Raw genomic sequence first — 27,159 nt, 5'->3', positions numbered from 1 at the left:
CCCTGTCAAACTAGAACAATATTCCTCAAAACTGTGTTGAGGCATCCTTAACCAACATGAGCACTCCTTTCTTTGCATGGAAAATAAAGCACAGAAAGCAGCAAATTACCTTCAGTTTACCTTCACTGCCATTGTATTTGTGAACAAAATCAGAAGGCATCATCCATTGTAAAGTCGCAGCAAAACCCTTATCCCATGTGCACAAAACATTTGGTTAAAATATTTTTGAGTAGCTTTGATTTAGTTATTTTAAAGTAATCTATGTATAAATGGTAAGATGTTGAATATTATGTGATTTTTTTTAATCATTTAAATATATTTTAAACTTAATATCCCAGAGGTTTTCTTCATAGCTCCCAAGATGTTTCTCATTAGAATAGTCAGCTGATTTTCAAATTACTGTTCTGTTATTGTTTTAGATGCAATTTATTCTGTGAACATCTGTTAAGTGTTGCTAGTAGTAACACACAATGATAAATAAATCTAGAGCCGGTGAGCATGTTGCAAGAAATACTCTCACATGCTGCATAAATATTGCATCTGTTGGATTGATTTGTAACTCACTCTGCCACAACTCTTTCTCTTGTTAAGCCAAAGGTAAAGACTACCCCACACTGGTTAGTGAATAAAAATAGAGTGATTTCTGGCTTATTGGATCAAACATCTTAATTCTGAATCTGGTTCATGGCCTCCTCTTGTGCCATGATGAGGCCACCCTGGGTAGCCTCCAACCTGATAGCATGAACACTGATTTCTCCTTCTGATTTAAAAAAAAATACCCTTTCACTCCCCTCTTCTTCTATTCTGCGCTTATCATCTCCCCCGGGTCCTCTCCTTCCCTTTCTCCTACAATCTACTCTCCTTTCCTTTCAACAGGAATTCTGCAGATGCTGGAAATTCAAGCAACATACATCAAAGTTGCTGGTGAACGCAGCAGGCCAAGCAGCATCTATAGGAAGAGGCGCAGTCGACGTTTCAGGCCGAGACCCTTCGTCAGGACTAACTGAAGGATAGTTAGTCCTGACGAAGGGTCTTGGCCTGAAACGTCGACTGCGCCTCTTCCTATAGATGCTGCTTGGCCTGCTGCGTTCACCAGCAACTTTGATGTATGTTGCTCCTTTCCTTTCAGATTCCTTTCTCACACAATATTCCTAATATTCTGGCTGGAAAAATTGCATCATTGTTAGCCATGGGTGAGGTACCAGTAGATTTGAGGGTAGCAAATGTTGTTTAAAAAGTTGTTTTTCTGTGCTGAATTTTTAAAATCTGGGGCCATATGCCCCATCTGTGGTAAATAAGTTGATAGAGAGGATTCTAAGGGATAAGATATGATTTGTACATCTGCAGAGATGGGTAGATTAGAGGTAGTCAGCATGGCTTTGTGCATAGGAGATCATGTATTTTGAGCATGATTGAGTTTTTTTTTTGATTGTTACGTACCCCGTAACTGGGCTGCCAAACCAGCAGAAATGGATCACTCAGTTGGAGTCTGGAGTACTAGAACTAAGAAAGTTTTATTAAAGAGACAAGCAACACAGTAATCGAAAGGATAATAAATGCAACAATTCAACAATGATAACCACACATGTGCACAGAATTAAGATAACAGCATCAATCAAGCTCTATCGTTGTCTAGGGGTTAAATGACCAATTTCAAAATGACTCAAAGTTCAGTCCAGTTTGTAGTTCAGTTCGCAGTAATCGTTGCCATGGCGATGGACAAGGTGGGGGGAGAGAGACAGAATAGGAACAACTGATCATTCAGAACGGCTTCACTCACAGACCAGCGGGATGGCTCACAAACAGCTTTTGGGCAGGTCCTTGGTGATGTCACCTGAGGTCACCGACTGTGACCCCTCCTCCAGATGCGGTCGATCCTCTGCAGTGAACCCGGCACCCAGGCAAGGGCGGACACACACCGGGTTCCCGCTGATCGTACCTTTCCACCCTTGTCGTTGTCTGGGACTTCTCACCCACTCGTGAGAAGCGCACCGCTTCCAGGGTCTCGTTACCTCGGGTGGCGTGTGTGTCTGTCTTAGCGAACCTGTCCCTTTTTATCCCCCTGCTGGGGTATCGCCTGTCCATCACTTCAAACAGTTCAGGGTTCAAAAGGGGGGAGCCGCTCCAGACAGCTCTTCCTCCCACATCCCTTCATTACACATCTCCAGACGCTGCTCCATTGTTCCTTATCTCTCTGAGGGCAGGTGGCAGACCAACTGCTGATGCCACTGATGCTAGCCCCGGCCAGCAAACATCTTAATTTTATGTGTATTCTCGTAACATGATGAGGTGACCAAGAAAGTTGATGAGGGCAATATGGTTGATGTCAGTATGGCTTTTGATAAGTTTCAACATGGTAGGCTGCTCTGGGAGATTAGATCACATGGAATCCAGCGAAAGCTGGCGAATCGGATACACATTTGCTGGAAAGCAGAGGGTTATGGTAGCAAATTGTTTCTCAGATTGGATGTCTGTGAGTAGTGGTGTACCTTGGGTTGGTGCTGAGCCCACTGTCGTTTATCAGCTATATCAACAATTTGGATAAAAATGTACAAAGCATATAACAACCATATATAACCATATAACAATTACAGCATGGAAACAGGCCATGTCGGCCTGTTTTATAGTCTTACTAACCAAAGCATGGTTAGTAAGATTGCAGATGACACTAAAATTGGTGGTATAGTGGAAAATGAAGAATGTAATCAAATATTACAGGGGTATCTTGATCAACTGAGTAAGTGGCCATGGAATAGCACATGGAGTTTAATTTGGATAAGTGCAATTCAGAATTTCTCAGTGAATGTCAGTGCCTTGGGGAGTGTTGTGGAACAGAGGGACCTTGGAATACAACTACATGGTTCGTTGAAAGTAGGGTCACAGATAGATAAGGTGGTGAAGAAGGCATTTGGTATGTTTGCCTTCATCAGTTAGGCATTGAGTTGGAATGTCCTGTTATAACTGTAAAGCTGTGGTGAGATCTCACTTGGAATACTATGTGAAGTTCTGGTCATTTGGGTATAGGAAGGATATCATTATTTGGAAAGGGTGCTGAAAAGATTCATGAGTATTTTATCAGAGCTAGAGGGTTTTAGCTGTAAGGAGAGACTGGATAAGCTGTAACTACTTCCCTGCAGCATAGAGGTGACCTTATAGAAGTATATACAGTATAATCATAGGGTATATAGATTAAGTGAAAGGTTCCTCACCAAGGCAGGGGAATTTAAAAACTAGAAAGCATAGAGCACAAACAAGAGAAACTCTGCTGATGCTGGAAATCCGAGCAACACACACAAAATGCTGGAGGAACTCAGCAGGCCCGGCAGCATCTATGGTAAAAAGTACAGTTGATGTTTCGGGCCGAAACGTCGACTGTACTTTTTTCCATAGATGCTGCCTGAGCATTTTGTGTGTGCTGCTCAGAGCTTAGAGTATCTTTGCACCATTCACCTCTAGCAGGACTTCCTGGTAGCCAAACATTTTAATTCTGATTCCCATTCCCGTTCTGACATGTCAATCCATAGCCTCCTTGTGTCAAGATGAGGCCACCCTCAGGGTGGAGCAGCAACACCTTATATTCTATCCAGGTATCCTTCAACTTGGTGCATGAATATCGATTTCTAATTCTGGTAATCAAATTCCCCCTCCCTCCCTCTACTCTGACCTTTAACTTCTTCTCAACCTCCCTATCACTTCCCCCAGATCTTCTCCTCCTCTTCCTCCCCGTTTTCCTATGGTCCATTCTCCTCTCCTGTCAGTTTTTTAATTCTCCAGCCCTTAACCTTTCCCATCCACCTGGCTTCACCTATTACCTTCCAGCTAACCTCTTTCCCCTTCCCCACCATTTTATTCTGCCACCTTCCCCCTCCCTTCTGAGTCCTGCAGAAGGATCTCAGCCCGAAATGTTGATTGTTTATTCATTTCCATATATTGCTGTCTCACCTTTTGAGTTCCTCCAGCATTTTGTGTGTGTTGCTAGAGGGCATTGGTTAAAGTGAGAAGGCAGTTTTTAAGAAGGGATCTGATGGACAGTTTTTTCACACATTCGGTGGTGGGTATATGGAATGAGCTGCCAGAGGACATCATAAATACATGCACAATATTTAAAGGACATGTGGTCAAGCACATATATAGAAAAGGCTCAGACCAAATATGGGGAAATGGGACTAGCTAGCCTGGATGGGTAAGACCATTTCCACGCTGCATTGCAATGACCCTAGTAATGAAGATCTGTGTTCCATAACCAACCAGGCCATTCCAGTATAGTAACATTAATGCTATGTATATGGCAATATAGAAGATTGCATTCATTTTCCCTTTTGATATGAAAGCAGATTATTCGGCCTATCCAGCCAAAGCAGTTCACAGAGCAATTCCATCAATTCCAAACCTCCAATTCTTTTCTGGTTGCCTGTTGTCTTTCCCATGTCCATCAACCCCTGCCTCTTGGTTCTCCTGTTACCCACTCATACCAGGGTAGTTTACAGTAGCCAATTAATCAATGAAACGGCATGTCTTGGGAGTGTGGAGAAAGCAGAACACTTGAGAAACACGTGTCTTCACAAGAAAAACGTATAAACTCCATAAAGATAGCACTGGTGACCATCTGAAATTAGGTCTCAGAGCCATGTCATAGCAGTTGTGCTTCATTTTTCCACCCAGGAAACTCCAGTTCATGAAAAGCACAACCAATCCAATTAAAATAATTACTGCTCAATCAATCTACACTCAGTCATCAGTATAACGATGGAAGGTGATTTGCACTTGCAGTGTTCCTGGCTTCAATGTTAAATAGTGACCGCAAGTATGTATGATAAAAACCACCTTGTACAACTATGCCACATTGAATGGCACATAGCTGAAGGATGTGGAGAAGAATGATCTGGGACTATTACAGTCCATCAAACAGGGTTACAACACTACCATGCAATGCAAAATTTACCTTGAAAATTACCTTTCAGAAATGTGGATGAGAAAGAGCTTATGTTTTCTCAAAGATGTAAGCTGAATCATTTATGTAAGTAATTTATGTATAAATAGTAAGATGTAGAATATTATATATGATTTTTTTATTTGATAACACTACTGCCATTTCTTGTAGGTTTTATAGTACTAGAACATGAAACCGGTCTTAAGACAGCAATTTCAGTGATATATAGCACAATTCGTCTAAGTAATCTCACATCTAAGAAATGTTGGATTAATAAATTGTGTAGAGATTAAAGCATCAGAACCTTTAAATACTGTATTCATTTTCAGCCAGAAAATGAAAATGTCAAAGATCTTTTTACAATCTTAAGTTGTCTTGATTATTTTAAGAAGTAGTTTATTATTGATGCCCTCTGTTTTTTATTCTGAACTGATCCATCTTGCATAATGGTGTAAAATAGTATTGAACTGCTTTCCAGATTCCCACAGTATACTTAATGCTTGCTTGTAGACCTTTGTCAGAAATATTTCTAAATTTGGGAAAAAATTGGGCTAACTATTCAATGCTTTCCCTTTAGTGTGGTTTTCTGGACAATGATATACAGAGCTCAGAAATGAAGCTACGTCAGTCCACTAGGCTGACTCTCATGCTTTTTAGATAAAAATAGTACAATAACCAAACAAGTTAAAGTATGCTTAAAAATAACAAACCAACAGGTCAAGGATTCAGGTGGTGAGCCAAAATTAGTCAATTGGAAAATCAATGGTAAACACAGCAGATCTCATTATCTGACACTGGAAGTAATTCTGCACAATATAGCTGAACAAAATATGTTCTATTTATTGGAATCTGTATCATTTCAGTATCTACAATAATTACTGCACATTGTTATTAGCCAGATAAATAGCTCTTGCATGCTCTTGGCCTATGAGGAAACCATTTCCGCATCACAGTCCAGGCTTGAAGAGTTAAGTGGCCTATTCCTTAAGGTGTGAACTAAATTGCTAAATAAACTTCAGAAAACTGCAGCTTAGCTGTAACAAGACAAGCAAAAATTGTGCCAAAGTAATATTTACTTCCTTTAAATTAAGTATATTACAAAAGTCAGATATATTTATTTCCAGGAGGGAAAATTCTGATTAAATTAACACTCTTTATATTGTAATACTGATAGCTCTCTATCTATTCAACTGTTTCATCTTAACCTTAAGGATGCAGCCACACTCTTGTCCATTCCCTTGATTTGGGATAGGTTTCTTTAGATTAGAAAAAAATGGCAACTGTATTTTCTTTACTGAAGAAGGGAGGGAGGCAGAACACAGCAAACTAGTGGCCAAGGATGACTGGGAGAAAATATTAGAAGTAGTTATTAAAGATGATATGTTGGAGCATTTGGCAAAATTCAAGGTAATCAGATGACAGTCAACATTATTTTGTGAATACAAAATCATGTACGACCAATTTATTGAAATTGCTTGAAAATGAAGGTTAGAGTCTCTGGTAAAAGAAGCCAGTCAGTTTTTATGTCAGATCTTATTAATCCTGTGTTTATTACTTTGACAGACTGCATGTCCTTCATAGTAACATGAATAAAACCTCAAAGAATATCCTGCCGGGGTGGTGGTAGAGGCAGGTACATTAGGTGCATTCAAGCAATTCTTAGATAGAAAAGTGAGTGTCTACGTAAGAGGGAAGAGTTACATTGATCTTAGAGTACGTTGATGGTTGGCTGAACATCGTGGGCCAAAAAGGGCTTGTTTTGTGATGTAATATTCTATGTTTTGCATTCTAAAAGTAGAAAGCTGTAACTTTGCATTAATTTTGGCTTCCTATTCTATCCCTAAGTCATTATTAACATTGGAAATATAAGGAGGAATAGACCTTTTGATCCCTCGTGCCTGATCATGTCTGATTTTTCTCCAGCAGTAACCTTGATTGCTTTAAAAACTGAAAATCTCTGCATCAGCAGCTGAGCCTCTGTAGCTTGAGTAGAGGATTCCAAAGTTTCATTCACTACATTTGTTTTTTTTTTCCTTGTGCTGAATGTTGACCAGTTATTTTGAGACAGTGATACTGGTTCTAGATACCCTTGCCATGGAAAGCATCATCCCTACATCTTCTATATCAAGGCTGATGAGAATAGTGTATGCTTTAATAAAATCCCCTTTTATTTTTCTTAACTTTTAGGTTCAGCTTCCTTAACCTGTTCTCATAAGACAAGGATATATTCCAAGGAACCAGTCTGAAATTTAAATATGGTGGATTGTTGTTGGTCCAATGCAGAACCTTGAGGGACAGTATTAGTCACAATCTGCTAATTAAAGTGCCTGCCAACTATTCCTTCACTCTATTACTTGCTGCTTAGCCATTTTCCTAGCTTGATCACTAATTTCTCTTCAGTTCCATGAATTTCATCAATAGCTAAAAATCTATTAGGATTGAGCTTAATTTTTTGGAAATCCTTACTATTAATATCTCCTGCTGCTCCTCTATTCAATCACTTTAGTTGCTCTTAGATATTCAGTCAGATTTGTCAGGCCTGACGTGACATTTTGGTCACCTACTAGGATGAATGAGTTAATCACCGACCTTTCAGCTTAGTATTTTCCTGTTCACATGAGGTGAACTAGACTGCAACCTCACTGGTAGAAATTGATATGCAGGATATTTTAATCTTGCTGAGAGTTTTTTAAGGCAAGAGAACTTCAAAAGAATACAGTTAGGCTGAGGTTCTCACAAAAACATTGCTGTGGATTCATATTCTGTAATTAGGTGCTACTGGCATTCCAAATGGCATCCCCATTATGTGGGGATCTGTCGGCCTTTATGGCTTTTTTTTGGTATTTTATGTCAGCTTTACTCAGTTATTTCCTAAAGTTTCTCTTGTACTTTATGTTTGCCACTATTTTCAATTTTATTGCTGTTTCTTATTTGTCTTTCATTGAATTGTCTTTTTCCACTTTTTGCAGGAAGTATTTTTGTGAGCTCTGCCTGGAATCGGACTGGATGGCCTCTTCTCCACTGTACCTCAGCGCTTCAGACTGGATTATCCACATCCACAACACTCCCTTTTGTGCTGCATCAATATAGGCACAGCAGTTTCTTTAACAAATGTAAGTTTGGTCTTCTGGATCTAAAAGTGATCAGTCTTCTAGTTCTAAAAGTGATCTAAAGCATTTTCGTTTTTATGTCATTTTGTTTTAAGATGTTGAACGTTTAAGCTCTGTCGATTGTCATTACCACTATTGAAAAGCCCATTATGAGTTGATTTTTTTTAAATGATATAGTTAGTTGAGCTGAAAAGCAGGTGTTGTGTATGTAACTTTGAAGTATTGTAGCCTCAGTTCATTCTGGCTAACCTGATGTGGTCTAATTTATAATGTGCTGATACTCAGCATGCACAATGATTTCAGCGTCTTGTTAAATCATAAATTCCTAACGCTGAAGGCTTCTCAATCTGATTACACCATCTGTGCTATATGCCATAGGCAGAAATAGTCTTTGAGAAGAGAGGCAAAGAAGTTTAACGTACCCAAGGAGAACAAGATTCTCTTACTTCTAAACATTTAAGGAGAATTTTGTTTTTGCCAAAATATAATTTGTTAGCACTTAAAGGATTTATTAAAACTATGTAATGGATCTCGTAAGTTTCAAATGTTGGAGGAACTCAGCAGGCCAGGCTTCTTCTATGGAAAACAGTACAGTTGATGTTTCGGGCCAAGATGCTGCCTGGCCTGCTGAGTTCCTCCAGCATTTTGAGTGCATTGCTTGGATTTCCAGCATCTGCAGATTTTCTCATGTTTGAGCTCATAACTTTAGGTTTGGCAACAATGCATACTTGGATTCCAAACTTTAATGGATCTGAACAACTCACTCTGGGCACTTACTTTCATATGTCTATATCCGCAATATGTTAGCATTTCTTGAGGAATATAGAATTATAGAAGACTTATAACATAGAAGGAGACTATTCAGTCCATTGTATTTGCATCAGCTTACTGCCCTTTCTTAGTACTTTGACTGTAGCCCGGCTAGTCACAGCTCTTTAGGTTTTTTCTACCTGTGTTTTGAGTATGAAGAATGCCATACTCCTACCACCCCTTCTGTGATTTTTTTTTTCTTCTTATGTATCATACTTCTCTTGCAGCATAGGAGGCCATTCTGCCCTTTTAATGTAAACTAGTTCTCAGACCATTCCAGTCAATCCCAGATCCCCACTTATTTTTCTGTGACCTAGTCTCTGTCACATGTCCATCAATTCCATCTTGATTCTCATACAACCGCGTTCCATAGGCATAATTTGCAGTAGCCTACAAAGGAGTAAGTCCAAGTGATGTGCAAGAGAACGGAGCAAACAGGGAAGCCCATGCTGTCACAGGGGAATGAACGTACATACCCCATGCAGATGTCATTAATGAGTAGAATTAAACACGCAGAAAACTGCTGTGTCACATTTCCGCTCTAATCTTCCTACCATTTACTTTTAATTTATACTCCCTGGCATTTAACTTCTCTGCAAGGGATAATAGCCATTCCTACTTAGCTATGTCTCTTGTAGTTTAATGTATCCCAATTAAGTTTTCCCACAACCTCCATTGTTCCATTTCTTAGAAAAAAATATGTTTTTCTCTGTGGAGGGAGAAACATAGTTAATATTTCAATTTACAAACGAGAAAATCTGCAGATGCTGGAATTCCAAGCAACACACACAAAGTGCTGGAGGAACTCAGTAGGCCAGGCAACATCTGTGGAAAAAAACAGTCGACGTTTCAGGCCTGCTGAAGTTTTCTTGCTAGTTGCTTTATCACCCAGCTTTTTACTTACTGCCCGTACACCGTTGACATTTAGGGCAGCAACGAAAGTCCTCCATCTTTATCTGTCCATACTGTCACACAAAGATAAAGCACAGATAGAGAAAGATTCTTCATTGCTGTCTCTTTAACAATTTTTTTTCACCAGTCAGGGTCGTTAGCCCTGACTGAACCCCTGAACCTGGAGGACTGGTAGACGATTCTTAATCTGGCCTCTACCTTTTGACCTGTTTGGCCTGGCTGTCCCTAAAGCACCAAGTCCTGACTCTCGCCAACATAGCTCTCCAAGTCACTGAGGCACATAAGCCTCCAAACCCTACGACAAGGTTGTGGTCCTCTTGAAGGACCCAACTTCAGCCTTTCCTTAATATACTTTAAAAGAATAAAAGAAAATTTGTATTTTTGTGATATACTGTATGTTTAATACTTCTCTGGATAATGCTAACAAATACCAAAGTCTGATAAAATTTCTCCAAAATTCAAACAATTACTCTTATACAAATTGTGGAAATGTGAAGATATTTGTTTTCAAACTTCAAACCCTTGATTGTATTTATGGAAATATTATTGATCTAGGTTTATTAAATCCCCATTTTAACATAGTTGTCACTAAAAAGTTGTATTTTAGAAACATAGAAAATCTACAGCATAATACAGGTCCTTTAGCTCACAAACCTATGCTGAACATGGCCTTATCTTAGAAATTACCTAGGTTTACCCATAGCCCTGTATTTTTCTAAGTTCCATGTACCTATCCAGGAGTCTCTTAAAAAAGACTCTCGTGCTAGCCATTTCAGTCCTGGGGAAAAGCCTCTGACTATCCACAGGATCCATGCCTCTCATCATCTTGTACACCTCTGTCAGGTCACCTCTCATCCTCCGTCGCTCCAAGGAGAAAAGGCCGACTTCACTCAACCTATTTTCATAAGGCATGCTCCCCAAGCCAGCCAACATCCTTGTAAATCTCCTCTGCACCCTTTCTATGGTTTCCACATCCTTCCTGTAATGAGGTGACCAGAACTGAGCACGGTACTCCAAGTGGGGTCTGACCAGAGTCTTAAATAGCTGCAACAGTACCTCTCAGCTGTTACCCTCAATCCCACAATTGATGAAGTCCAATGCACCGTACGCCTTAACCACAGAGTCAACCTGCATAGCAGCTTTGAGTGTTCTGTGGACTCGCACCCCAAGATCCCTCTGATCCTCCACACTGCCAAGAGTCTTACCATTAATACTATATTCTGCCAGCATATTTGACCTACCAAAATGAACCACCTCACACTTATCTGGGTTGAACTCCATCTGCCACTTCTCAGCCCAGTTTTGCATCCTATCAATGTCCCACTGTAACCTCTGACAGCCTCCACACTGTCCACAGCACCCCCAACCTTTGTGTCATCAGCAAATTTACTAACCCATCCCTCCACTTCCTCATCCAGGTGATTTATAAAAATCACAAAGAGCAGGGGTCCCAGATCAGATCCCTGAGGCACACCACTGGTCACCAGCTCCATGCAGAATATGACCCGTCTACAACCACTCTTTGCCTTCTGTGGGCAAGCCAGTTCTGGATCCACAAAGCAAAGTCCCCTTGGATCCCATGCCTCCTTACTTTCTCAATAAGCCCTGCATGGGGCACCTTATCAAATGCCTTGCTGAAATCCATATACACTACATCTACTGCTCTACCTTCACCAATGTGTTTAGTCACATCCTCAAAAAATTCAATCAGGCTCATAAAGCACAACCTGCCTTTGACAAAGCCATGCTGACTATTCCTAATCATATTATGACTCTCCAAATGTTCATAAGTCCTGCCTCTCAGGATCTTCTCCATCAGCTTACCAACCACTGAAGTAAGACTCACTGGTCTATAATTTCCGGGGCTATCTCTACTCCCTTTCTTGAATAAGGGAACAACATTTGCAACCCTCCAATCCTCTGGAACCTTTCCTGAACCCATTGATGATGCAAAGATCATTGCCAGAGGCTCAGCAATCTCCTCCCTCACCTTCCACAGTAGCCTGGGGTACATCCCGTCTGGTCCCGGTGATTTATCCAACTTGATGCTTTCGGAAAGCTCGAGCACATCCTCTTCCTTAATATCTATATGCTTAAGCTTTTCAGTCCGCTGTAAGTTATCCCTACAATCGCCAAGATCCTTCTTCGTAGTGAATACTGAAGCAAAGTACTCGTTAAGTTCCTCTGCTATCTCCTCCAGTTCCATACACACTTTTCCACTGTCACACTTGATTGGTCCTATCCTCTTGCTCTTCACATACTTGTAGAAGCCTTGGGGTTTTCCTTAATCCTGTCTGCCAAGGCCTTCTCATGGCTCCTTCTGGCACTCCTAATTTCATTCTTCTCCTTCCTGCTAACCTTATAATCCTCTAGATCTCTATCATTACCTAGTTTTTTGAAGCTCTTCTTTTCTTCTTGACTAGATTTATAACAGCCTTTGTACACCATTGTTCCTGTACCCTACCATCCTTTCCCTGTCTCATTGGGACGTGCCTATGCAGAACCCCACGTAAAATCCCCTGAACATTTGCCACATTTCTTCCGTACGTTTCCCTGAGAACATCCGTTTCCAATTTATGCTTCCCAGTTCCTGCCTGATAGCCTCATATTTCCCTTTACTTCAATTAAACACTTTCCTAACTTGTCTGTTCCTATCCCTTTCCAATGCTATGGTAAAGGAGATAGAATTGTGATCACTATCTCCAAAATACTCTCCCACTGAGAGAACTGATACCTAACCAGGTTCACATCCCAATACCAGATCAAGTACAGCCTCTCCTCTTGTAGGCTAATCTACATTTTGGCTGTGTATCATTCTGGAGGAAATGACAGCCTTTTTGTGGAGGGTATTTGGAATATGGAAATTATTTTTAAAAAGCCACCTAATAAATAGACAGTTTTGTTCGGTATAATCCCTCAACATATTCATGGTATTTCTATATCAGACCGGCATGTAATTGCATTTGTTACATTATTGCCAGAAGGGCTATTTTATTGAAATAGAAAGATGCCTCTGCTCCCACTTTGATACAGTGGTTCTTTCAGATGATGTTATGTCTTAGTTTGGAGAAAATCAGAAGTCGAACTTTTGATCCTCGATTTGATTTTGAGAAAAGGTGGGGTTCATTTGCCCGCTACTATCATCTGATTTGAGTTAACTAGGATGGTTCCCTTCTGATTCTTGTTTAAATGGATTTGAGTTGGCCGATTGATGTTTTTCTTTCATGGAAGCTTGTATAGCGTATAGCTCTGGGGTTGTGCTCCAAATGTTTTTGTTTTTTTTTATTAGTAGGGTTTTTTTGTTTTAGTTCGTAGGGGTTCTTTTTTCCTTTTTTATCCAAAAAAATAGGTTTAACATTTTATTTTTTTCTTATTATTATTGATATATTGATTAGCTTTGTTAATCAGTTATTTGATAATTTAATTTCTCATTGTACATATTGACATGTTGACTTGATTACTTTAATTTTTTTTTGTTGATCTTCAATAATAATTAATAAAAAAAAGATTTAAAAATGAAACTGAAAAGCCACAAAATCCCAAAAAGAACGAGGCTATTTGGCTAATCATGCCAGTGGTACTAAGAGCTGATTATGTAGTTACTGGCCTGAAGTCACATGTAACCATATGGTCAGAGTAACCAATTTCCTACATCCTCGAGGGCATTAATGAGCTAGATCTGTCTTATTATCCATCTGGTGTTTTCTTGGTCACATTACTATCTTTTTAATTCATAAATCTGTTGAATTAAGAAACTGATTTTAAAGACCACTGTTGCAATTATGTGATTATTGATCAAGGTCTTGATTACCACCTTGACAGTAAAAGCCAGGATACTGTTGTTCCTCATATCTTTTAAGGCCTCTTATAAGGAGGACTGTCATAACTACTAGACCTTAGGGCTGTGACTATATCCTATGAACCTGCTAATTGATGTACTTCAATAATAGCAAAAGATCTGCACAGAAAATTAAGCATTATTATGGTGTACAAGTTTTGACTTCATCACATATTAGAGTCACAGAACAATATAGCACAGAAGCAGTCCCTTTGGCCCATCTAGTCTGTGCCAAGCTATTAATCTGCCTAGTCCCATCAACCTTCATCCAGACCATAGCACTCCATACCCCCCTCATCCATGCCCCATCCGAATTTCTCCTAAATGTTGAAATTGACCCCACATTCACCGTTGCGCTGGCAGCTTGTTCCACAATTTCACCATCTGGGTGAAGAAGTTCCCCTTTATGGGCCGCTTAAACATTTCACCTTTCATCCTTATCCCATGACCTCTATTTGTAGTCTCACCCAACCTCAGTGGAAAAAGCCTACTTGAATTTACCCAGACTATATCCCTCATAATTTTGTATACCTCAAATAAATTTCCCCTCAATCTTCTACGTTCTAGGGAATAAAGTCCAAACTTATTCAACCCTTCCCTATAACTCAGGTCCTCAAGTCTCGGCAACATCCTTGTAAATTTTCTGCGAACTCTTTCAATCTTATTCTGTAGGTGGATAGAAAACCTATCTTTTCTGTAGGTGGATAACCAAAACTGCACACAGTACTCCAAATTATGCCACTTCAACCCAACATAGCATTCCAACACCAGTACTCATACATTGATTTATGAAGGACAATGTGCCAAAAGCTTTCTTTATGACTCTATCTACCTGTGACGTTCATTTAAGGAAGTATGGATCTGTATTCCCAGATTCCTCTGTTCTACACTTACTTCATTGTCCTACTTTCACCATATGAAACCTATACTGGTTGGTCCTCTAAAAGTACTACACCTTACACTTATCTGCATTAAATTCCACCTGCCTATTTTCAGCCCATTTTTTCAGCTGGTCCAGATCCTGCTTCAAGCTTTGATAGTCGTCCTTGCTATCCACTACACTTCCAATCTTGGTGTCATCCACAAATTTGCTGGTTCAGTTTACCACATTGTCATCCAGATCGCTGATATAGATGACAAACATCAACGGACCCAGCACCAATCCCTGCGGAACACCACTAGTCACAGGCCTCCATTCAGAGGGGCAACCATCTACAACCACTCTCTGGCTTCTTCCACAAAGCCAAAGTCTAACCTAATTTATTATCTCATCTTGAATGCCTTTTGACTGACTATTCTTGACCAACCTCCCATGTAGGACCACATCAAAGGCCTTGCTAAAGTTCATGTAGACAACATATACTGCCTTGCCTTCATCAACTTTCCTGACAGCATCCTTGGAAAAACTCTATGAGATTGGTTAGACACACTTCCACACATAAAACCATTTTGACTATCTCTAATCAGTCCTTGTCTCTCCAAATACATAATTATCTGTTCCTTAACTTTCCCACAAAGGTTAGGCTCACCAGCCTATAATTTCCTGGTTTATTTTAGGCCATTCCTTAAATAATGGAACAACATTAACCATCCTCTAATCCTCCGGCACCTCATCCTTTGCTAATGATGTTTCAAGTATCTTTGCTAGGTCCCCTGCAATTTCTGTGCTAGTCACCCTCAGGGTTCGAGGGAATATTTTGCCAGGCCCTGGGGATTAATCCACCCTAATTTGCCTCAAGACAGCAAACACCTTCTCTCCTAATCAGTCTAGGGTCTGTTACTTTGCTGCTGCATTTCCTCACGTCTCTAGACTGTGTGTCTATCTCCTGAGTAAATATAGATGCAAGATATTCATTTAAAATCTACCCATCCCTTTCGACACCACACAGATTATCACTCTGATCTTCCATAGGACCAGATTAGTCCCTTGCTATTCTTTAGCTCTCAGTATATCTGTAGAAGCCCTTAGGATTCTCCTTCACCTTGGCTGCCAGAGCAACCTCATGTCTTCCCATGGTGGGGGTATCTAGAACTAGAGGGCACAGCCTCAAAATTGAGGGGCAACCATTTAGAACAGGGATAAGGAGGAATTTTTTAGCCAGAGAGTAGTGAACCTGTGGAATGCTCTGCCACATACTGCAGTGGAGGCCAAGTCTGTGGGTATATTTAAAGTTGATAGTTTCCTGATCGGTTAGGGCATCAAAGGATGCGGTGAGAAGGCAGGAGTATGAGTGGGATCTGGGATCAGCCATGATAGAATGGTGGAGCAGACTTGATGGGCTGAATGGCCTAATTCCGCTCCTATGTCTATCATCTTCTTTTAGACCTCCTGATTTCCTTCTTAAGTGTTCTCGTGCATTTCTTATACTCCTTAAGTGTCATTTGTTCTTGCCTGACTATACCTGCTATGCACCTCCTTTTTCTTAACCAGGGCCTTAATATCTCGAAAACCAAGGTTTCATAAACCTGTTATCATTGCCTTTTATTCTGACAGGCACACAGAGCTCTGTACTCTCAAAAAAACTTTCATTTGAAGGCCTCCCATTTACCAAGTTCATCTTTGCCAGAAAACAACCTATCCCAATCCTCAAATGCTAGATCCTTTTTGAAACCATCAAAATTGGCCTTTCTCCAATCTAGAATTTCAACTCGAGGATCAAGCCTATCGTATTCCATAATTACTATAGTTAAGTACTATACTATAATTCCATAATTACCCAGTCAATATGTGGAAAGTTAAACTGACCTACTATCACAACTTTAGGTTTATTGCAATAGTCTGCGATCTCTCTACAAATTTGTTCCTCTAAATCCGGCAGACTGTTGGGTAGTCCATAACATGGTCATACCTTTCTTATTCCTCCGTTCTACCCACAAAGCCTCACTCAACGAGCTCTCCAGTCTGTCCTGACTGAGCACTGTCGTGATGTTTGCTCTGACTAATAATGCCACCCTTCTCCTTTAATTTAATCCCTCTCTCTCTGTTACATCTAAAGCAACAGACTAATGCCAACAAGGTATTGAACAGGAGTTGTGATAACATTTGTTGCAATACTGAACCTAATGCAGCATCTATAGTATAGAGTTTTTGCGTGAGGTTCAGGGCATGTCCCATAGCCTTTATATGCTCATTACATAACAGACTGAAATATGCTTGGACAGGAAGAACTGCTGAGCAGATCAAAAGTTGTCGTATATCTCATTTTCAATTAGCACTTTCAAAACAGCCTAGTTAACATGCCAATCACAGGAGACCTGCCTTCCCTCCTACACTCTTTGGTGGGTTGGCAGGTAGGCTGTATTTCTCCTCCTTGCCTTTGAAAACAACTTCCCAAACATTAATAATTTCCTTATTTGACTGGGCTTATCAGTGTTATCATTGGGTCATTGGCTAATAGTATCAGTTTGAGTATTAACTTTCAGAACTTCCATGATATTTTAGTACTAATCAAAAGTGATGGTCTTTCAAGTTTTAGTAACTTAAAATATGTGAATAATCTTATGCTAATTTATCATTCTAGAGTCTTGAACAAAGGTGCAAAACATGCTGCTTGCTTGCTTGCTTGAATACATGGCTGATTCTGTAGGGCTACAAAACAATTTGTTGTAACTGCTCTACACATGAACAAATAAAAGTCTATGCATTGATAGGATCGTGGCTGATCAACATTAACTCCACATTTCTGCACACTTGCTATAATCAAGTATCTATCTACTTCTACCTTTAAAACATTTAAAGCTTCCACTATGATGCAACATTTGAAGCTGTTGCCTTACAACTCAAGGGCCCTGGATTCAATCCTGATCTCAGATCCTATCAATCTGGAGTTTGTACTTCCTCTGTGTGGCCATAAGCATCTTTTTCTGGAGGAGTTTCTGAGAGGACAAAGAAATGTCTCATCTCCACCTTAAGTGGGTGACCCCTTAATTTTAAGCATTGACTTCTAGTTCTAGAATTCTCCTAAATGTAACAAGTCTCCCCTAGATTTATCCCTGCAAGAACTTAAACACTTCAAATATTGTTTACTTTTCTACTGAACTCCCAACAGGTGTGCCTACTTTGTCCAACTTCTCTTCGGAAGGAGTAGCAGTGAATACCTACTGTTCATTCTTCCAATCTCCACAAATATTCAACTGATTTTTCTTGTTGTTTTTTGCTCATCATCTCCTGAGAAACTGTTCCACCCCTTTACCATCCTCTGAGCAAAGTGCTTCATCCATTGTCAACCTGGTGGTGGATTTGGTCAGAATGCCACAAAATTACATCCCACTTCACTTTACATAATACTAAACTAAAACTTTAGTATAATTTGTGGGAATGCTCTGCCTTTGATGCTAACTTTTGGATATGATAGTAACCTAAAATTCGCTCTCAAGTTTCTATTACACTATTTGAAAAAAAAGATGTTCTCCCAACCAGAAGAACCATTAAACTATTAATATTATTTCTTTCTTTTTGTATTGCGCAGTTTATTGTCTTTTGCACACTGGTTGAATGCCTCAGTTGGTGCAGTCTTTCGTTGATTCAATTATGGTTATTAATCTATTATAGATTTATTGAGTATGCCCACAAAAAAATTAATCTCAGGGTTGTGTATGGTGAAATATTTGTACTTTGATGATAAATTTACTTTGAACTTTGAACTTTTGAACTTAAAGTAAGCCAGATTATCTGGCTATTTATATCAAATTTTTCTGGTTGAAGTTAAAAATAAGTGATATATTTCCCTACACCAGGCCAGTTAAGAGGAACTTACTTGCCTGTGAAGTGATGTAGAATATCATGATGTGATAAACAATATGCAAATGCAAGTTGGTTTCTTGTCTTTTTGCTTTGCTCGTGGCCATCCTGAGCATATCATCATCATGGAATTATTCAGTTTAAAAAATGATTGATAGGTGGATACTTTCACCTAAAACTAAGGGCCAGCATTTGCGTCATTTTATATAGCATTGCCATTACTGGGAAGACTCGCACAGCAGCAATTAAGTGAATCCAAAATTGAGTGCTCTGGGCCTTATAATAGAAGGACAAAAACACGTTAAGACTCCTACATTTTTATTTCCTCTGATGTTTTTTTCTGGATATATTGCTTTTGATGAAAGCAATTATGTTTTTATTCAAAGAATTATTGGTTGACAATTTCAGAATATTTGTTGTTCAATATCCCTTCGTTTTTCCTACCCTTGCTGATTCTCAAGCTAAGAGTCCATACCCTGCAGAAAACTCCACCCTCTCAGAGAAATCAGGCTGTTAAAATATAAATGAATTATCTAAACTCTTAAGACATGCATTTTATGGGTAAAATAAATGAATTTTTGGAGTATATTATGTGGAACAAATGAATTCTGCCTTGCAAACTTAATATTCTTTATGAAGAATTGTATTGCTATCCTGGGAGGCATTTGATTAACATTCACAATTCTGATCTATTCAGCATCTTGGCTCAACTTCCATCTTAAACGTCATCTGAATTCATAAAAGCTGTACCATTGGCACTGTTATGATAGCTATACTGAAGGATGGATTTAGGAGTATTAGAGTTGTTATAACACAGTTAGTATTTGAATTTGGATTCATCTGTGTATATATATTAATTCCTTAAGTGCTATATTTATTTTTACAGAAGTATAAATATTCAAAATTTTAAGTGTTCGCGAATGTAAGATATTGAATAAGAGTACCCAAAACCCGGCAGCACAATCTTATATAATATCACGGACTTGCTTAATGGCACAGTTACATCACTTCAACAGCCTATGTTTCCCTTGCCTAATGTTTTTTATTGCATTTAATAAATGGAATTTCAAAGAAAATGGAGTAAGAGTGACTGCACCCTGTCATATTTTTTTTTTCTCCCTCCCTTGTTGCTTGTGACAGTGTCCTGCAAATGAATCATTAATGATCAGAGATTCCAGTCCCTCAGTCCTACAGCAATGGAAGTACCATTCAGGACAATGCAGAAAGGGGTGAAAGGGACAAGAAAAAAATTGGGGCGAAGAATTCAAAAGTCACATAAAAATAATGCAATACTTCTGTTACAGAGTCATATTGCACAAGAATAGGCCCTATGGCCCATCATTTCCACGTCAAGTATCAAACATCTATTAATACTAAACCCACTTTTCAGCATTTGGCCCATATTCTTTTGCTTTTTGGTGATTCATATGATATTGTCTAATTTGTGTTAGAGTCTCTGTTTCCACCACCCCTTCACCTAGTTGGTTCCGTATTCCAGCCACCTCCGGGTGAAAAATTCTTCTTCAGATCCCCTCTTAGCTTCCTGTCATTTACCTCAGAACGTATGCTCCTAGTGTTTAGATCCCTCTCCTAAGAAGAAATATTTTTCTCTATTTACTCTGTTCGCACCCCTCATGACTTTGAATGACCTCAACTAGATATCTCCTCAGCTTTTCCTATTCAAAGGAAAACAGATCCAATCTATCCAGCCTCATCTGAGCAACATTCTGGCAAATCTCCTCCTTCTCCCCAGCACAATTACATACTGTGGAGACCAGAACTACACAAGGTAGCTGTGGCCTAACTGATAGTTGCTCTATAAACTCGCGGTTATGTTTTATAACCCAGCTAATGAAGCCAAGCAACCTGTATCCTAACTATTTTATTTACTCATGTTCCAGACTTGACAGTGCATGTGCATATTCTGTATTGGCATAAAGACTGAATAAATCCCAATTTGATAATCCTCCTTGAATAAAGTATTCATTAAACAAAAGATTGCTGATTTAGTTCCTAATGCTTCTTGTGATTTTCCAGCAATCTGGGGCAGAGATTCAAATAGCTATGTTTAAAAGTTCAAGTTGAGTTTATTGTCATTCAACCATGTACTTATATACTGTCAGATGAAACAACAGTACATATAACTCACACACATAATACATACAGTAATTACAGGGAGAAGTGATTATCACCTAATGTTTGGAAGAGATAGGATGGTTACTACCTTGAGGCTCAGCAACCCAATTCAGGCCACTTCGTGGTTTGGTTTGGTTAAAGGTCAGCAGCTTGAAAATGGGCTACTTCTCCATTCAAACACACAGTCACTTACTAGTGGGATGAGCACTGTCAATGAAATATACTTACATTTTAAAAATAACTTTGAGTTCTCAGTAGGGAACAAGATTATCTGACAAGGAGAAAAATCAACTCTAGGGTCCCTGCTTTGCCAACAGATAATGGACACCAGACCTAATTTAACAATGTGACCTGATGTTCCTGAGCTGTAACAGAACTGTGCTGGAAGTATCAGCTCACTTGATTTGCTGTATCATTCCATTTAAATGGGATAGCAATTTCTAGATAACTAAAGCTAGCAATGGATATCAGTTGCCAGAAAATTTCCTCCCCCATCCCCTCCCCAGCTCTGCCCATCCCTATTTCTTCATTCATTCGGCCAAGTTTCTTGGTGGCAGTGCTCCAGCAGGACCATCATCCATTCCTAGTCATAAGGAGCCATAGAATAAAAAGGATCAAGATTGGGGTTAAACAGATGATTTTTGAGTTGAGGAGCTTGGACCAGTAGCACCATGCTGAGTCCTCAAAAGTTCTTCATCTATATTAATAATTAAAATGAAGGTATCATTAGTAATATAACCAAGTTTGCTAATAACACAAAGCTGGGTGGCTGTGAGATATGGATGAGTGTAGGGTGGATTGTCCATTTCCCTCTGCGGATGCTGCCTGACCCACTGACGACTTTGAGCATTTGTTTCTTTTTGCATTAGATAAACAATTAGTTGTTTTGGAAATATGAACAGAGCAGTTACAAATGGAAACTTTGTGCAATGTCATATTGGTTAAATGATGAATATTACCAATTTGGAGGCAAAAGAGACTGCAGATGCTGGAATCTGGTGCAAAAAGACAAACTACCAGCAGGTCAAGCACTTTTGAGGACAGAGGGATAGTTGACATTCTCTTTGCCTCCACAGATGGCCTGTGAATCACAGAATTCTTCTCAACAGTTCTTATTTTAACAACTTTGGCAATAAAAAATTGATATGTCATAAAGACCCTATCATTTTATTCTTTTACAAGATTACAGTGAAGCCACCTGAAGCTCCATTGGGCCAAAGGCAATGATGAATATGAATTTGGTTCCTATGATCTGGTCACGCGTCAAATCAAACATTTGGGTTACTTAAGCCTTTATGTATCCTTGAGCATTATTTATGTTATGGCAAAATTGTGCACAACTTCTGTATGGACAAAGAAGGTAGCATTTTGAAAGTGGTCTGAGTGAAATGTCATATCTAATCTAACACTGCTATAGACAGAGTGAATCAATTTCAAATGCTAATTTTGTGGTTCTCTTCACATGGAAACTTTATCTGTCTCAACAGTGACAGCAGATGAATTATGGCGGGGTGTACTGGCAGAGTCTGGTGCCGGAGCACGAAAGGGAAGGGGTAAACGAACTAAGCGGAGGATAAAGAAAGATTTGAACAGAGGACAGATGGTTGGTGAAGGTAAGTGACTATGAAATTTAATGCAGTTTATGTATTATGAACCTCCATTCCAATAAAGGAAGCTCAGCACAACAATACTTTGCACGTCTTTACTCCAGTTGCAAGGGCTATTATCATTTGAATATTAGGGTAGTCTTCTGTGCAGTTTGCATCATATCTGACAAAAGGAAATAGTTGTATAGTGGTTTAGTTTCACACAACCTAGAGGCATGGACTATAGTTTTGAAGACATGAATGTGTCAGAGAATGGAAGAGTTAACTAAAGTAAAATTATGTTACTTCTTCTAAGCTCACTTCACTAAGCCATTAATCCCATCAAAAACAGGAGAAAATTTGCAGATGCTGGAAATCCAAGCAACACACACAAAATGCTGGAGGAACTCAACAGGCCAGGCAGCACCTACGGAAAAGACTAACCGGTTGATGTTTCGGGCTGAGACCCTTCATCAGGAATGATAGGGTTCTAATGAAGGGTCTCGGCCTGAAACATCCACTGTCTACACTTTTCCATAGATGTCAGCTGGCCTGCTCAGTTCATCCAGTATTTTGTGTGAATTCCATCAAAAAGAAAAATAAGAATGAAGAATAGAAAGTAAAGGGAAAAATAAACTTCATCAGTAGGTTATTAGTGAATGTGGAATGATAGGTGTGAAAGACTAAAAAATAATGATGGAAATACTCAGCAGGCAAATGAGCACTTGTGGAGGAAGAAATCCATTTAACATTTCAGGCCAATGTCCTTTCCTGAGAGCAAATTTCATGAGAAACCAAGCATTTTAAGTTAAAGAGAATGTGCTCCCAGATCCGCTGAGTATTTTGGTGATTATTTCCCTTTTATTTTAGATTCCTAGTCTCTGCAGATTTCTTTGCAACTAGTGTGAAAGAAGGGAAAAGAGAATGTAATACTATTTCACAATTTTGAGTGATTTATTCTCCTTACTAGATAATGTAATTTCCAGAGGGAATGTAGTATGGAAGTACATGACTTGACTTTCCAATGTTCGGAGTGTTCTGCTGATATATCGATATTATTAACCTTGGCTGAATGCGTTTTAAGCAGATCTTTTAATTTGTTTTTTAGGACGAGCTGGCTTCCTCTGGCCTGGATTAAACGCTCCTGTTGTGAAAAGTGGAACCATTCAATCAATCGGAAAGCGTGACCAAAAGCAACAAGAAGACTTGCAGGCACAAGTCCTTCAACAGCAGGAGGAATGGGAGAAGAAAAGGAAGACAAAAGTTAAAAGAGAAAGAGGCTGGACTGGCAGCTCTTGGGGTGGCATCAGCTTGGGTCCCCCTGACCCAGGCCCTAATGGAGGTAAGGAAAAGATGCCTAAACAGTAGCTTGAGCAAATTCTGCGAAAGGATGGAAAGATAATTTACACCATTGAATTCTCTACAGCTCGTTTGTCATAATGTACTCACTCTGTCCACTTCTGACTCCTCGATGGGGATTGGCTCGTGTTCCCTTGTCTTATCCTTCCCAAAGTCCACAATCAGCTCTTTCACCGACTATCTTACAACTCCAAAGGAAGCCAGTTACCCGCTGGACCTGTGTTAGCCACTAGTTAATCTAATCAATTCCATTATGCTGCTTTTTCCTGTAGCTCTGCTCCTTATTTTGTACAGGTGTCTATCCAATTGTCTGTTGGAACCCCTAAATGATTTTTGTCTTTCTTTTTATATATATATTTATTCTAGGGATGTTTTCTTTGATAGCTGAGTCAATATTTAATTGCCCATCAACACACAATCTACTGAAAAAACTCAGCAAATCAAGCAGAACCGGTGGGAGGAAAGAACCCATTTCAGGCCAAATCTCTGCACCAGTGGAGGGGCAAGATGGCCAGTGTAGAGAGTAGGAGAGTGACAACAAAGGATCTTGAGGCATTTAGTGGACTAAGGAGACATACAAGATGAGAGGCAGGTGATGCCAGGAAGGAGAGCTGAGCAGGGATGGAGTTGGAAGACTGTGGTAGGTGAATGATAGGTACAGTTAGACAGAGAGAGAGGAAAAGGAGAAAACAACAAATGGAGCAAGGGTGGGGGAAGGGGGTGCGAAGATGGGAGGCAGCTGCGTGGGGTATAAGCAGGAACGATGATGCTGAATCTTGATTAGTAAAGGTGAAGAGTATGGGTACCACTGGAGGAAAAAGGAGAGGTTTACAATGGTTGGAACCAGGTGAGGGAAGTCCTATGCATGAAGTTGGTGGGTGGAGGAGTGGTAAAGGGACAAAGGTGAGTGAAAAATGAGTGGGGGAGTACTGGAGGATCTGAAAGAGATAAGGTGCAAGAGGAAAAAAGAAGAGGAGGGCAGTTGGATACCTAAAATTGGAAGGAGCCTATATTCATGCCACTGGGTTATAGACTACCCAGTCAGAATATAACATGTTTCTCTTGTAATTTGTGTTGGCAGTAGAGAAGGCAAAGGATTGACAGGTCATCATAGGAATAGGGAGAGGAATTGAAGTGGTTCACAACTGGGAACCTGGGTTTGCCATTGCAGACTGAGCGTAGGTGTACTGCAAAACAGGTGCTGAGACTGCTCTGTCTTACCAATGTCGAAGAGGCCTCATCAAGAGCACAGGATACAGAAGACAAGTTGGATGAGATGCATGTAAACATTTGCTTGGAGAGATTGTTTAGGACTTTGGAGAAGGTGTAAGAACAAGAGGAACGTTTCCTGTGAGGGCATGGGAAAGTGCCAGGGGTAAGGGGGGGAGGGGGGATGGATGTGAAGGGATGAGCAAAATAGAAAGTCATGGAGGGAGTGATCAATGCAGAAGCCAGGAAGGGTGGGGAGAAGAGGATGTGGCTGATGATGGGATCATATTGCAGCTGATGGAAACATCAAAAGATGGTATACTGGATGCAGAGTTAAAACGTAAGGACAAGGGTAACGTGTTATCTCTGTTCTCTCCTTGGAAAGAGGTAGGTACAAGAAACAGTAAAGATGTGAGCGAGGGCTCCGAAAACCACAACAGAAGGGAAGTCATGCTTCCAGTAAAAGGAGGATGTTTGAGATACCATGGTACTATAAGCCTCCAAGCAGCAGCCAGGATGTGGATTACAAATTACAACAGGAGATAGAAAAGGCACGTCAGAAAAGCAATATCATGATAATCGCCGGGAATTTTAACATGAAAGCGGATTGGGAAAACCAGGTCAGCACTGGACCTCGAGAGAATTTGTAGAATGTTTAAGGGATAGCTCTTTAGAACAGCTTGTTGTTGAGCCCACCAGGGGATCAGCTGTACTGGATTGGATGTTGTGCAATGATCCAGAGGTGATAAGAGAGCTTAAGGTTAATGAACCCTTGGGGAACAGAGATCACAATATGATCGAGTTCACTTTGAAATTTGAGAAGGAGAAACTAAAATCCAATGTGTCGGTATTTCATTGGAATAAAGGAAATTACAATGGCATGAGAGGGGAACTGGCCAAAGTTGACTGGAAAGGTACACTAGCAGGAAGGAGAGCAGAGGAGCAATGGCTAGAGTTTCTGCAAAAAATGAGGGAAGTGCAAGACAGACATATTCCAAATAAAAAGACATTTTTGAATGGAGGAAGGACACTACCGTGGCTGACGAATGAACTCAGAGCCAAAGTAAAAGCAAAAGAGAGGGCATACAAGGAAACCAAAGCTAGTGTGAAGATAGAGGATTGGGAAGCTTTTAAAAACTTGCAGAGGGAAACTAAGAAGGTCATTAGGGAAGAAAAGATGAATTATGAAAGGAAGCTGGCGACGAAGATCAAACAAGATACTAAAAGCTTTTTTAAGTATATAAAGGGTAAAAGAGAGTTGAGGGTAGATTAGGACCAGTAGGAAATGACACTGGAGATATTGTAATGAGAAACGCAGAGATGGCAGTGGAACTGAATGCGTATTTTGCATCAGACTTCACAGTGGAAGACCTCTGCAGTGTAATGGTCTGAGGGTGGATAAGTCTCCTGGACCTGACGGAATGCACCCTCAGGGTCTGAAGGAAGTAGCTGGAGAGATTGCAGAGGCATTGACAATGATCTTTCAAGAATCGTAGATTCTGGCATTGTCCCGGATGACTGGAAAATTGCAAATGTTACTTCACTATTTAAGAAGGGTGGGAGGCAGCAGAAAGGAAACTAAAGATCTGTTAGTCTGACATCAGTGGTTGAGAAGTTGTTGGAATTGATTGTTAAGGATGAGATTACGGAATACCTGGAGGCACATGACAAGATAGGCCAAAGCCAGCATTGTTTCCTGAAAGGAAAATCCCTCCTGACAAACTTACTGCAATTTTTTGAGGAAATTACAAGCAGGGTAGACAAAGGAGATGCAGTAGACGTGGCGTACTTGAGTTTTCAGAAGGCCTTTGACAAGGTGCCGCACATGAGGCAGCTTAGCAAGATAAGAGCCCATGGAATTACAGGGAAGTTACTAGTATGGGTGGAGCATTGGCTGATTGGCAGAAAACAGTGGGAATAAAGGGATCCTATTCTGGCTGGCTGCTGGTTACCAGTGGAGTTCCACGGGGGGTTGGTGTTGGGACCGCTGCTTTTTACGATGTATATCAATGATTTGGACTATGGGATTAATGGATTTGTGGCTAAATTTGCCGATGATACAAAGATAGGTGGAGGAGTGCGTAGTGTTTACGAAACAGAGAGCCTGCAGGGAGACTTAGATAGTTTAGGGGAATGGGCAAAGAAGAGGCAAATGACATACGATGTTGGAAGGTGTATGGGCATGCACTTTGGTGGAAGAAATAAACGGGCAGACTGTTGTTTAGATGGGGAGAGAATTCAAAATACAGAGATGCAAAGGGACTTGGAAATCCTTGTGCAGGATACCCTAAAGGTTAACCTCTAGGTTGTGTTGGTGGTGAAGAAGGCGAATGCAATGTTGGCATTAATTTCTAGAGGTATAGAATATAACAGCAGGGATGTGATGTTGAGGCTCTATAAGGCACTCGTGAGACCACACTTGGAGTATTGTGTGCAGTTTTGGGCTCCTTAGAAAGGATACTGACATTGGAGAGATTTCAGAGAAGATTCGCGAGAATGATTCCAGGAATGAAAGGGTTACAGTATGA

At 40.0% G+C, this 27,159-nt stretch overlaps 1 protein-coding gene and 1 long non-coding RNA gene across 3 annotated transcripts in view; one reads left to right on the top strand and one right to left on the bottom strand.

Moving 5' to 3' along the window:
• Positions 1-27,159, top strand: part of mrps5 (mitochondrial ribosomal protein S5) — a 144,184-nt gene that overhangs the window by 13,541 nt on the left and 103,484 nt on the right. For both annotated transcript variants that reach the window (XM_063040716.1, XM_063040717.1), the window contains exons 2-4: positions 7,900-8,043; positions 21,965-22,090; positions 23,172-23,405. In XM_063040716.1, the coding sequence (XP_062896786.1) occupies positions 7,900-8,043; positions 21,965-22,090; positions 23,172-23,405 (504 nt within the window). The remainder of the gene's footprint in view (positions 1-7,899; positions 8,044-21,964; positions 22,091-23,171; positions 23,406-27,159) is intronic.
• The window catches only part of LOC134342507 (uncharacterized), a 64,305-nt gene that overhangs the window by 30,657 nt on the left and 6,489 nt on the right, over positions 1-27,159 (bottom strand). The window lies entirely within an intron of this gene.

Source organism: Mobula hypostoma, chromosome 2, assembly GCF_963921235.1.
Source record: "Mobula hypostoma chromosome 2, sMobHyp1.1, whole genome shotgun sequence".
NCBI lineage: Eukaryota > Metazoa > Chordata > Chondrichthyes > Myliobatiformes > Myliobatidae > Mobula > Mobula hypostoma.
The sequence above is the reverse complement of the archived record's forward strand: the minus strand, read 5'-3'. Positions and strand labels throughout refer to the sequence as shown.